This window comes from Carettochelys insculpta, chromosome 14 (genome assembly GCF_033958435.1).
Source record: "Carettochelys insculpta isolate YL-2023 chromosome 14, ASM3395843v1, whole genome shotgun sequence".
Taxonomy (NCBI): Eukaryota; Metazoa; Chordata; order Testudines; family Carettochelyidae; genus Carettochelys; species Carettochelys insculpta.
The window spans coordinates 13,135,211-13,148,469 of record NC_134150.1 but is presented as its reverse complement, the minus strand read 5'-3'; the positions used below and the strand labels follow the sequence as shown (position 1 = coordinate 13,148,469).

General features: G+C 45.7%; 1 protein-coding gene across 13 annotated transcripts in view; it reads left to right on the top strand.

Annotated features, from left to right (window-relative positions):
• The window catches only part of CHD9 (chromodomain helicase DNA binding protein 9), a 312,438-nt gene that overhangs the window by 141,167 nt on the left and 158,012 nt on the right, over nt 1–13,259 (top strand). For all 13 annotated transcript variants that reach the window (XM_075008394.1, XM_075008399.1, XM_075008398.1 and 10 more), the window contains one exon: nt 6,780–6,926. In XM_075008394.1, the coding sequence (XP_074864495.1) occupies nt 6,780–6,926 (147 nt within the window). The remainder of the gene's footprint in view (nt 1–6,779; nt 6,927–13,259) is intronic.

The following is a 13,259-nucleotide window of genomic DNA, read 5'->3' as shown; positions in this document are numbered from 1 at the left end:
CAAGACCATATAAAAGGCAAAGTTGTCGGGATCAGTACAGACAATACCTCCACCATGTTTTATATAAATCGTCAAGGAGGAGCTCGGTCCCGTGCCTTATGTGCGGAAGCAGTCCGGTTATGGAACTGGTGCATCGCCAACAATATAATCTTGAAAGCCTCGTACTTACCAGGCGCTCACAATGTGAAGGCAGACCAGCTGAGCAGGCGGTTTGCACTCACGCACGAGTGGCAGATCCGTCCCGATCTGCTACGACCGATTTTTCACCCATGGGGTTTTCCCCAGATAGACCTGTTTGCCACTCAACACAACAAGAAGTGCCCATGATTCTGCTCCAGAGCAGGACTGGGACGGGGGTCCCTGGGGGACGCATTCGCGATCTCCTGGAGGGGCCCCCTGCTTTACGCTTTTCCTCCCACAGTGCTGGTCCACAAAGTCTTGCAGAAAGCCAGGAGGGAAGGAGCCCGAATGATCCTGATAGTCCCAACGTGGGATCGACAGCAATGGTTCCCCCTACTCCTGCGCATGTCAGACCGTCCACCGATGCTCCTTCCGGTGGCGCCGGATCTCCTCACGCAAGCCCAGGGGTCCATAGTGCATCCGCACCCCCAAGGCCTGCGACTACAAGCGTGCTTAATCCATGGCTCAGCTCCCTAGAGAGCACATGTACGCAGGAAGTGCAGCAAGTCCTAGAAAGTAGCAGGAGGACTTCCACCAGGAAGACCTACAAGCAGCAATGGACTCGCTTCACAGCATGGTGTTCTACCAAACAGCTAGCCCCCCTTTCGGTGCCTGTACCTATGATATTCGAGTATTTACTGGACCTCAAGAGAGGAGGACTCTCACTATCCTCGTTAAAGGTCCACCTTGCCGCCATTTCGGCGTTCAGACACGAAGAGGAAGGGCACATGGTGTTCACCCATCCCATGGTTACCAGGTTCCTCAAAGGGTTGGTAAACCTATACCCCCCTCGGAAACCGCTTCCACCTTCGTGGAAGTTGGACCTGGTGCTTAATGTGCTAACGGGACCACCGTTCGAGCCCTTGGCCACAGTTTCCCTCCGCCTCCTTACGATAAAGACGACCTTCCTTCTCGCAATCACGTCAGCTTGCAGGGTGAGCGAGCTTGCGGCAGTTATGGCAACGCCACCCTGCACTGTTTTTTCCAAGGAGGCGGTAACCATACAGCTGCATCCAGCCTTTGTTCCCAAAGTGTCTTCTGAGTTTCACATTAACGAACCTATTGTTTTACCCTTGTTTTATCCAAAGCCTCATAACTCTAACAAAGAGGCGCGCCTACACCTCCTGGACGTGAGGAGGGCGCTAGCCTTCTATATAGACAGGACCAAGTCCTTCCGGAAAACGGATAGACTCCTAGTCTCTCTCGCTCCCAAATCGAAAGGAGAAGGTCTCTCTTCACAGAGAATCTCGAAGCACATTGTATCCTGCATAAAAATGTGCTATGAACTCAAAAAGACTCCTTTACTGGCCACTCCCAGGGCTCACTCCACTAGGGCGGTGGCGGCATCAACAGCTTTTTTCAAGGGCGTTGCGCTAAAAGACATTTGCAGAGTGGCGACCTGGTCATCTTTTGACACCTTCGCCAAACATTACGCCCTTCACAGGGTATTCCAAGAGGATACCCGTCTCTCGACAGCGGTCCTCTCGGGGACAAGCTGCACATAATCCGATTACGCACCACCTATCTTGGGTTACTGCTGGGTAGTCACCTAATCTGGAGCACCCACGGGGACACTCAAAGAAGAAAGAAAGGTTTCTCACCGTAGTAACAGTGGTTCTTCGAGATGTGTCCCCGTGGGTGCTCCACCAGCCGCCCATCCTCCCCGCTTCGGATCTCTGTTTAGTGTTTTGCAGGAGCATCCGAGGCGGTTGGTCAAGGAACTGTCGGGGACCGGATCGCGCACGTGGCCAGGAGCGCACAAGGGAGCAGCGCGCACCGGCACATGCGCAGTCCAGCAGAAACTGCTTGGAAGATCCGATCTGCGGTGCCGGGCGAGCCCGACACCTAATGTGGAGCACCCACGGGGACACATCTCGAAGAACCACCCTTACTACGGTGAGTAACCTTTCTTTCACCAGGGACAAGTCCTGCTTCACCAATCTGATTAGCTTCTATGACAAGGTAACAGGCTCTGTGGACATGAGGAAGTCAGTGGATGTGATATACCTTGACTTCAGCAAAGCTTGATTCTTGTCCATAAGTTATGGAAATATGGATTGGATCCTTGGACTATAAAAAGGATAGAAATCTGGCTTGATGGTTGGGCCCAATGGGTAGTGGTCATTGGCTCAATATCTAGATGGCGGTTGGTTTCAAGTGGAGTGCTACAAGACGCGGTTCTGGAGCCGGTGTAGTTCAACGTCTTTATTAATGACATGGATGAGGGACTGGATTGCATGCTGAGCAAGTTTGCAGATGACACAAAACTACGGGGAGAGGTAGATGTGTTGGAGGGTAGAGAGAGAATCCAGAGTGACCTGGATAAATTGGAGGACTGGGCCAGAACAACTGTGATGTGGTTCAACAAGAAGTGTAGTGTCCTGTACCTGGGGCGGAAGAATCACAAGCATTGTTGTAGGCTGGGGACTGACTGGCTCAGCAGCAGTACAACGGAAAGGGACCTAGGAGTTAGGGTGGATGAAAGGCTTGATAAAAAAAGGGATAGAGAATAAGACGAAGAATATCATACTTCCCCTATATAAAACTATGGTACGCCCACATCTTGAGTACTGCGTGCAGATGTGGTCTCCTCACCTCAAAAAAGATATGCTGGCGTTAGAAAAAGTACAGAAAAGGGCAACTAAAATGATTAAGGATTTGGAAAGGGTCCCATATGAGGAGAGGCTAGAGAGACTGGGACTTTTCAGTCTAGAAGAGAGGAGATTGAGGGGCGATATGATAGAGGTATATAGAATCATGGGGTGCATTAGGAGGAGCATTTCGAGTAGATCTTGAGAAGTAGTTGTTCACCTCTCTTCGGACTTGCTATTTGGGGTCTTAGGCCAAGCAGCTCTGGCAGAGGTTGCCCTTCCACTATAGGAAGAGGTTGCCAGGATCGCTAGGTCCCTCTGGCAAATCTTGTCATCTATTCTGCCTATTTATGTTAAAGAGAATGGAAAGAAAATATTTCTTGCTTGAAAGGGGTATGTGAATATCTGTGCTCCTACTTGGCACTGAACTCCCAGGTAGTGAAGTTAGTAAACCATAGGGAATGCCAGGTGCCAAACTGCTCTCACCCCTAAGAATAAAGGCTCAAAGCTCTTGGACTTATATGGTTGCAAACTTTATTCAGTGGCCAGTGTCCTATTGCAGGTGAGACATTAACAGGCACTCACTGCCCGCTACAACTTCTGTATGTGGCAGGCAATGTCTGAATTTGAGTCCCTGCTTCCTCTGGGCTCCAAAAAGGATTTTAGCACCCTTACAAAGAGGGTTCCTCAATGGCCAGGGCACCATTTGCAGGAGGCCTCCATTGTGGTACACTCTGCAGCCAGGTCTGTGAGTGCCAGGAGAGTCTCAGGGCTCCTTCTGTTGGGGTTGTGCCCAGAAGCACAGTACTCCGTCCAGGACCTCCCTTTCAGTGCTTCAGGGATGAAAATATACTACCATCCTTCTACCCTGGCCACTCCCTAAGCAAAGGAATAAAATGATGTATATTATTTATTGTGTACTGTATTTAATAGCAACATTGTTGATCAACTTGATAATTTTTAGAAAATACAATTTGTCTCATTGTTACAATATCTTCCTCTTCTTGGTGTTTCATTTTTTTTCTTTTCTTATGACGTGTCTTTCTTTGCACTGTGCTTGTTTTTGTTGCCTATCATCAGTTGTCTAAGAGCTCACTTAAATAAAAAGCAAAACACCAAACACATTACTTGTTCAGAAGTAGGAAGTTTCTGAGCTTCCCAATAATGTATTATCCCTAAATTTTGCTCAGGAGAATTTTCTAATTTGTATCAGCCTAGGGGTAGTAACTGCATCTTGGAGGCATTGCCTTCTGAAAACACAAAGCATCCCCCATGGAGTCCACTTACATTTCAATTTAAGACCTTCATTCTTATTTTGAAGTCTATTTCTGGATTAGGATCCTGCACTTTCACTACATCCACATGTGCTGTCTCTGGGGCAAGACAGCTCACAAAGCCCAGAGAAAAAAATGTCACAGCTAGAGATACAGTATTTTTATTTGAGGCCTTCACGATTTGGAGCACACTGCCAGAGGAACTCTTATTAGTTTTGAGGTCATTTGGCCACTATCTGCCTTAATCAAATATTTAAACTAGTCCTCTTCCCTGCTCATCCAAAAATTTCCCTCCCTGCCTTCACTATACATTCAGTGCAAGTTAAAACAGTTCTGCTCACTATACTAGTTATGAAAGATTCCAAAGGGTCCACAGGAGACCCCATCATACTTTGTATCTGCTTAGTTACTGTTGCAATAGGGTCTATGAAAACCCTTTAGAATAGGTAAGAACCTCTTGGCTAATGCAAAAAGCTAGTCAGGGACTATCGTACACCTCATTCTGCTTAATGAATAGCTCCAGTTCCTTTTTTCCTTGTTTTTCATAGCTTTAATGTTTTGGATAGCAGACTGGGGCTTTGTCTACGTTCTAAAATTAAAGTGCAGCCACAGCAGCATTTTACAGTGAAAGTGAGGGCACGACAGGAGGGCAAGGAGAGAGGTTTCCTAGTGCTCTATGTAAGCCAGCTCCATGACGGAATAGCTATTAGCACTGGGAACTCATTTACACTGGTGCTTTACAGTGCTGTAACTTGCTGTGCTCGCAGGAGAAAGGAGGGAGTTCGTGCTCCTGATCCAGAAAGTTGCAGCACTAAAGTGACACTGTAGGCTTAGACTCTGCTCAGTTTTCACTATGATGTAGTAGTGTTAAATTTTGCAGAAGCTGTTGGCGTTTGCTATATTTAGTATAAGGGCATTCTCCCTCACCCTACAGCTTTGTTGCTTGCTTGCTTGCTTGCTAATTAGAGCAATACCTTATTGATTCGTTCACAGTACGTGTCTGTGGTTCAGTTCTTTGCTGTCAAGATCAGTCAGATATGATTTTATTAATAACAGCTGTACATAGTATTTCTATACTCTTGCTGGTTCGTTGCCCCAATAAGTGATTTTTCTTAGATTCATGTTTTCAAGTCCATTGGTTTTCAAGACAGTGTGTTAATCAGTTATATTGATTGTTGTTGCCTTTGTTTCGCCCAGTCTTCTTCCTGTCAGTAATCAGTTCATCAAAATAATTAATGGACTGTAGAGATGGTATTATCAGTAAAATGGGTAAAAACACAAACTACGGCTAACTGTGTAAACTTTCCAAAGATTTGAAAGTTTCACAGGTGAGATCTGTTATGCTAGAATACGCTTCCAGAAGCAATGATTAAGAGCCAGAGAGATGGTAATGGAATGGACAATACACTGTAATAATAAAGAGAAAACCATGCACATCTGTCAAAACAAAAAGCAGTCAAGTAGCACTTTAAAGACTAGCAAAATAGTTTATTGAAAGCTCACCCAATAAACTATTTTGCTAGTCTTTAAAGTGCTACTTGACTGCTTTTTGTTTTGATAATGTATAGACTAGCACGGCTTCCTCTCTGTTACATACACATCTGCTGTGTCAGTGGCATCTTCCCTCTGTTTCTGAAAATCTTCATGGTATTTTATATTAAAAAGACTTTTTATTTTATAAGAGTTGCTTTAACACATTGAATAAATCTTCAGTTTGTAGGTTATTGATTTAGATAAATTGATAGCTGGGACAAAGTGGGTTGAGTGAGGATTTATTTCCCTGGTTAGGTTGCATGTGTTTCCTAAGGTTTGAGAGGATTTTATTTCCCTGGCTAGGTTGCATGTGTTTCCTACTCTCCTTGTAGCAACCTAGCATGTTTGCCTCAATTTCTCTAGGCCCTGCATCAGTGCATGGTGGTGAAAGGAGTTTTGGTGTGATGACCTCACACATAGGCCTCCCCCATGCTCTTTCAAATGTAGGCAACCAGGTAATACCTTTTTTCTCCTAGAAGCAAGACAAAGAAGGGAAGAGGGGCCTGGCTGGTTTGAATTGTAGCTGGGCTGTTGAGTGGGGCAATCTCATCTGGCTGGAGAGGGAGGAGGGAGGTAAGGCCCCCAGCTTGGGGGCCCCATTTGGGCCCCCTCTCCCTAAGGTGGCTTGTACTGATTGCTTTTGGTCTCTGTGTTGACAAGTCTTTCCTGTGCTCTATCCCTGTCAATTAATAAACCTTCTGTTCTACGTGATGAATGGGAGTCACATCTTACTGTGGATGGGGTGCAGGGCCTTGTGATTTCAACACTCAGTGAGAGTAGCACACAGTGGTCTTCTGTATTTATTCTTACAGAATTATTGTTGGGGAAAAACTTACAATGTAGTCATGAAACAAAGTAGCTCTCACTTGAATTTTGTTCCTAAATACCCAGAAGACATTAGTCCAGTTTTGTTTCTGAGCTGTAAATACAGACAATGCCACTTACCTACTTCTATGTTTTTATTATATATAACTTAAATATTAACCAATTTGCAGGTCTAAAACACAGCCCGCCCTCTTGTTGTTTCACAGTTGCTTATTTTTCTTTAAATTTCTGTAAACATAAACACATCAACATTACTGTTCAGTAAATTTTCTTTAGTAATATATAGTGTAACTTACTATTTATGAAAAAAATTCAATATAAGCAGTTCTTGCTAAAATTTTCAGAAAATTATTATTTTGCTGTTACTGTATTGCAGAAGAGAAGATCAAATCGTCAAGTTAAAAGAAAAAAGTATGCTGAAGAAGGAGAAGGAAAACAGTCGGAAGAAGAGGCTAAAGTTTCAGTGAAAATCAAAAAGAGTTCTGCTCCTTTGCCTGCTGAACAACCCTTACAGTTATTTGTGGTAAGTAAAAATCTAGAACTGTGACGTAGTGTGAATCTTGAAACTAACTTCAGTAGTGTCATGATGAAAGCTAATTTTATTAGCCTTATTTGGCTGACTTAGGTCAGTTACCCAATAATTATGTATTACTGCAGTTGCGCAGGTTCCGCACAGTTATCTTCCCGTTTCCAATTTTCAGCTATCTGGTATCTGTAATGCAAATATCATGTTTTGGAAAGCTGCACTGAAAACAGTTCATCCATTATTGAGAACAGGCTTAGCGAATACAGTAGTCCCTTGATTTATGCAAGGGTTACGTTCCCACTCACCCTCATGTAACTTGAATTTTGTGTAAGCTGGGGAGTGGCTTTTTCCCCAGCAGAGCATGTGTTCTGCAGCCAGGGAAGCAGCAGTTTTTGAAAGGTAAGCCAGGTTGTGGGCTGGGCCTGCAGGAGGGGGCAGGGCATGGCACACAGGGCAGCTGAACTGAAGCGGGTGGGGGTTGAGCTAGGGCCACATGCGGGTGGTGAGCTGGCCCGTGGGGGGGAAGGGGTTTGAACTGGGGCCGGCGGCATGGAACTGGAGCTGCATGGTGGGGTTTGAACCAGTATGGGGGGGAAGAAGTTAAGCCAGAGCTGTGCTTGGATGGTGAGCCAGTGGGGGTTTTGAGCTGGAGCTGTGCATGAGGGATGGTGAGCTGGGGCTGGGTCGGGGAGGCAGATTGAACCAGGGGCAGAGAGGGGGAGTTGAGCCAGGGCCAGGTTAAGCACAACTTGACATTGCATATTTCGAGGGTTTTTACTGTACATTGTTGTGCCAGTGTTTATAAAATTATTGCATTGAGAAGTTGTGGCACCTTATGATTTTTAGCAGTGACTTGAAATATGGCAGGTAATGTATCCTAGGGTCTGAGAAATGCCATTGCTTTCATCTTTGAAAATCAAGCCTAAGTTAGCCAAAGTCTGACCCTCTACAAATTACCAGGCTCACAGGCTCCAAAGAGGTTTGTTTTTCTGATATTTTCTGTACGTTTCATGTCCAATGAGCATGCTACACATCCACAGAACTGCTATATTCAAGCCCAGAGCTGAACTAGACTTTTCCTGTATTTGCTCATTCTGTGTGTTGATTACTGCTCTGATGGTGGGGACCAGAGCTGAGAATGACGCCGTTTCTCTTGTGTTCACAGAACTCTCCCTTTTGGAGCAAAGAGGAGACAGAAAAGGCCATCTTTCTTGAATTCAGATGGTTAAGTAATTGAGTGAGGGCAAGAGCAGTCCATTGGTCGACAGGCACAGGGGATGAAAAAAGTAACAGGAACATAACGGGGGAATAATGTCCTGCCTTTGGGGTTTGGAGGGAATGTTTACAGAGCTAACATCTCCATCATGCTGCAGGAGCAGTTCCAGATGTGGGGTGGCTGGGTTCTGATCCCCACTCCAAGTGTTTAGCCCACCTGTCTCTTTGGCATGATCACAGGTAGCTGTTCAGGCTAAATTTAAGTAAGTGGTACTGTGTCAGAGGGTCTGGTTTGGATCTGACCTGAAGAGTCTGGAATAGGTAGCTGAACCAAGGTAGCCCCAGTGGACAGGAGCCAAGGGTTATGTCACATTTGTGTGTTAGCTGTAGTTTTTTAGTACATACTGTGTTAATATGGATATATTATTTATTTGAAATATTTAGCAAATTATATTTTTTTCACTAAAGCTGTTTGCTACATCGTGACAGGCCATCAAGGTTTACAAATGAATCCTGAACACATACAAAATTCAGAGCCTTGGCTTAGCCAGGGACAGGAGTAGAGTAAGTCTGTTTTGTTCAAAGAGTAATAGACAAGTGAATGACAAGAACAAGTCTTTTTACTCTCCATGTATGGAAGCTGTTCCACATTTTGTTGCCCTTTTCCATACCTTTTCCAACTCTAATATATCTTTTTTGAGACCAAGTGACAAGAACTGCGTACAGTATACAAAGTGTGGATGTACCATGTATCTATAGAGTGTCATTATGATGCTTTCTTGGCTATTGTGTATTCCTTCATTATTTATTCCCTCTGTTTATATATCCTTTTCCTAATAGTTCCTAACATTCTCTTGAAACTGTTGAGGCACGCTGAGGAGTTGTTTTCAGAGAACTATCCATAGAAAGTCCAAAATCTTTCTTGAGTACAGCATGAGCCTCTTAAATACAGTACACTCAAATCCAGCAACAGATCTCTGGTTGTAGGACCAGAGTGTCCCGGTGCTGGGACACACCTATAGGACAGTGGCTTGGGCCCGAGCAGTGGCAGGCAGCCTGACTGGGGCCAGATCTGGAGCCCCCACTGCAGAACACCTGGGGAGAAGGGGGGTGGAGCTCCTGCCAGATTTCAGGGCTGGTGCCAGAGCCCCAGAGTGTGGGGCTGGTGCCGGGTGCTCCCATGTGCTAGAGCCCTGTGGTAGACCCAGGAGCATGGGGACAGGGGACAGAGCTCTGTGGCAGTTCCAGGAGCCCAGAGTCCTAGAGAAGTAGAAGGCTTGGTCTGCTGGGGTCAGTAGCCTGGACCTCCCATGTTCCAGCAAATTCTGTCATTTTGTTCCAACCATGCCAGACCAGGGAGGTGCAACCTGTAGTAATAACTAGTTTAGACCACATTATATTGTATGTAGAGTTAGGATTATTTTTCCAATGTACACAACTTTGAACATAGCAGCATTGAATTTCATCTGCCATTTTGTTGTCCAGTTTAGTGAAAAACCTTTGTAACTCTTAGCTTTAGACATTACTTAAGTAATTTTGTATTGTTGCATATTTTGTCATTTCTCGGTTCACTTCTTTGAAGATGTTGAACATCATAGATCCTGATACAGATTCATAGGTGGGGACTAGGCTATTTATTTTTCTGCTTTATAAATTTTAACCATTTATTCCGAGCCTTCATTTCCTGCCCAGTCCCAGGTTTGCTGATGGCACATGTATTGGTTGATCTCATATCATGTTACGGAATTTTTGTTTTTCTGTTATCTCAAAAGAAAATCAACCCTCCCCTCCTCCCCACACATGTTTTGGCAAGAGGTTATATGAAAAAAACATGTAATTAAAAATTGTATTATGATGTATGTAAACAAGGGGGACAGAATTATGGCTGCATAAGTAACGTTAATTCTGATCCTATTGAACTTCTGAGTGGTGGACTTTGCAACCTTAACTTTTTTTTAAAACAGTGATTTTTTGATTGTGTATGTATTTATATTTTGTATACTGTAGCTTAAGGTATGAAATATTTTTCTACTAATTAGGGGAATTACAATACAATTTTTCTTTTGCATTTTTGTCTTTTTATGAACTGCACACATCCATGCAATTCTGCCTCTCTCCCCCACTCTTTTTTTCTAATTTTTGTCTTTTTGCCATTTTCCTTTTTCGTTCCTTTGCCTTACTGATACCTTTTTTTAACATATTTTTACTTCTTTAATTTTTTTTTTGTTTCTCTTCACCCTTATTTTCCATTTCATCGTCTTGCAGAGTTGACAGAACTGCAGTGCTTTACACGCTGCCTGACAGCATCCTAATCAGTTTTGGGTTTCATTTCTTCTGTGGTTCATTTAAAGACCCTTTTCAGATACCAAGAGCAGTCTGCTAAGTAAAATGGTGCGTGTGTTTGCCACAACAGTATACTTTCTACCTCACTGTATAAAATTTTTGCTGTTGAAGCAACCTGCCTAGAATATAAACTTTCCTGTTCAAGTGCTATGGAGTAAGCTGCAAAGATAATTCAGTATGTAAAGTGATGAAGTATTGCTGCTACTTTTTATTGCATGTTTGGCAACAAGGCTTACTGAGGGTTTGATCTGATGCCCATTGAAGCCAATAGAGGTATTCCATTAACTTCAGTGGGCTTTCTGTTAGGACCTCCTTATTCTTTGAGTAATTATTCCTGTCACTGCTCCTCATGTCTGTGTGCTTCTGCTCAGATATTTTGGATAACAGCGTCCATAATGCTGCTTCTTCTTCGAGTGGTCCCCGTGGGTGCTCCACCGTAGGTGTCGGGCTCGCCCCGGCACCGCAGCTCGGAAAATCTTCAGCAGTCTCCGTCGGGTTGCGCATGCACCAATGCACGTCGGCTCTTCGCACGCTTACGGTCACATACGCGATCCGGTCCCCGCCAGTTCCTTCTCAACCGCCAACGGCTGCAGACGGAATCCTCTCCGGCTCCAACGCTCGAAACAGATAAACTCTGTTTTATTCGTTTTACTAGTTATAGTTAATAGTTATTTAGTTATTATAATATTGGTCTACTGTGTATATAGTTTTGTTCTAGAAGCAAAAGACTGTTTTAGGGATTGGAGCAGCCACCTCAGGGCAGGCCCGCCATTTTTCACAAGCCTTCAAAGGCTAACAGTTGCTATTGTTTGGCAAATAGACTGTTAAGTGCGCTGTTAGCACTTAAGGACTCAGAGAATTAAACTCTAATAATGTCGTCCCCCAGTTTTAAAAAGTGCGAATCTTGCCAGGAGGCCGTACCTGCTTCAGATGGCCACAGCAAATGCATCCGGTGCCTCGGGGAGACCCATGTTCCCCAGAAGTGCTCTCATTGCTCCAAATTAACAACTAGAGCTAGGAAAGATAGAGAGATGAGGCTCAAAATGCTTCTCTTTGACAAAGCACTTCAGCCTACCACGTCGGAGAAGCCCCATAAGGAGGGCTCTTCAGGATTGCACAAGAGGAAGGCTGCCTCTTTGACCTCCTCTGTGCAGAAGAAGAGAAAAGCTTCTCCAGCTCAATCCCTGTCCATCACTTCTGGGAGTGGGACGAGCGAGACAAGGGGCCCGGGCCCGCTGGCTTCTTCTGCTGAGAGAGCTGCGGCGCATGTACCCGCGCAGGGGCCTGCTACTCTTAAGGAAACGGCACCGAGGGCCGCGCAGGCGCCGGAGAGATCGGCACTGGCTGCTGCGGCACCGAGAGTTTCGGCTCCAATGGCACCGGAGTGTCAACACCCGGCACAGAGCCCTATAGGGCCAAGTGAAACACCCCGAGCGGTACCGAGAATGACGGCACCGAGCACGGCACCGGGGCCAGCAGAAACCACGGCACCGACTGAGGTGCCAAGCTCTCCGGCACCGATCAGGCCTCCATTGGTACCTGAGAGAACGAAAGCCAAAGCAAAGACCCGGCACCGCAGTCCCTCCCCTTAGGTAATTGCGCTGCCATTATCGCCGTGATCCCCCCCCGGAGATTCAACGAGCAGCAACACCTTCAGCCTGCCACAGGCTCCCATCTCCCTTTCTCCAACGTCCATCTCATGGAGTTCCACGCTTCTCACCATCCTTCAGCAGAGATCCCTATGAGTATCATCACAGAGGATCTCCCCCTACGTCGGTGTCATCTCGACGATCACGTCACTCCCTGCATGACCCTTCCGCCTTTGGGCCGTGGTCCAGGTCCCCATCACCGGGACTCTGTCCCTGTTGCTATGACCGCCACCAATATACGGGACATCAACATAGGAGTTCGGCATCTCGTCATAGATCTCCGTCAACTCCTCCTCAGCATCACAGTGCACAGCTTCCACCTGGGGGAACACCACAAGTTTCCCAATCAGAGGCGGGTTCAAAGGATTTTGAACCTCACTTCGAAACTTCAAAAGTGCAACCATATGAATACAGCCAGGATCCAGAGGACCTGGAGGAGAGATACCACAGTGATGCCTCCTCATCCTCCCCAGACGAAGCGGTTGTTCCTAGGGACATATCTCCCCCAGATGATCTAAAACAATTCCAGGAGCTGTTCAAAAGGGTGGCTCAATCTCAGAACATTCAAGTGGCGGAGGTACAAAAAAAGCACCACAACCTCCTTAAAAACCTCAGGCCCCCTTCTTCCTCTAAAATAGCTATACCATTGGGCGATGCAATTATGGAGGCAGCCACTAACATATGGCAAACTCCGGCCTCCACTCCTCCTACCAACAAAAGGGCAGACAAAAAGTATTTCGTCCCTGCTAAAGGCATGGAGTTTTTGTGTAGTCATCCACAGCCAAATTCGCTAGCGGTGGAATCTTCTCAACATAGAGCCAAGACATCCCAGTATAAATCTGGGGGACTGGACAAGGATATAAAGAAACCGGATCTCCTCGGTAGAAAGGCTTACTCATCATCTACCCTGTTGCTTCGCATGGCTAACTATGTTGCCCATTTGTCGAACCACAATTTCGACAATTACTCTAAACTTACCGCTCTTATGGACTTCCTCCCGGAGGATAAGAAGCCAGTCCTTAAGGCAGTCATACAGGAAGGATATGCGGCTTCTCTAGCGGGAGTCCAGATTGCCTTAGATGTAGCGGACACAGCGGCTCGTGCAGTAGCCACTGCAGTTGTA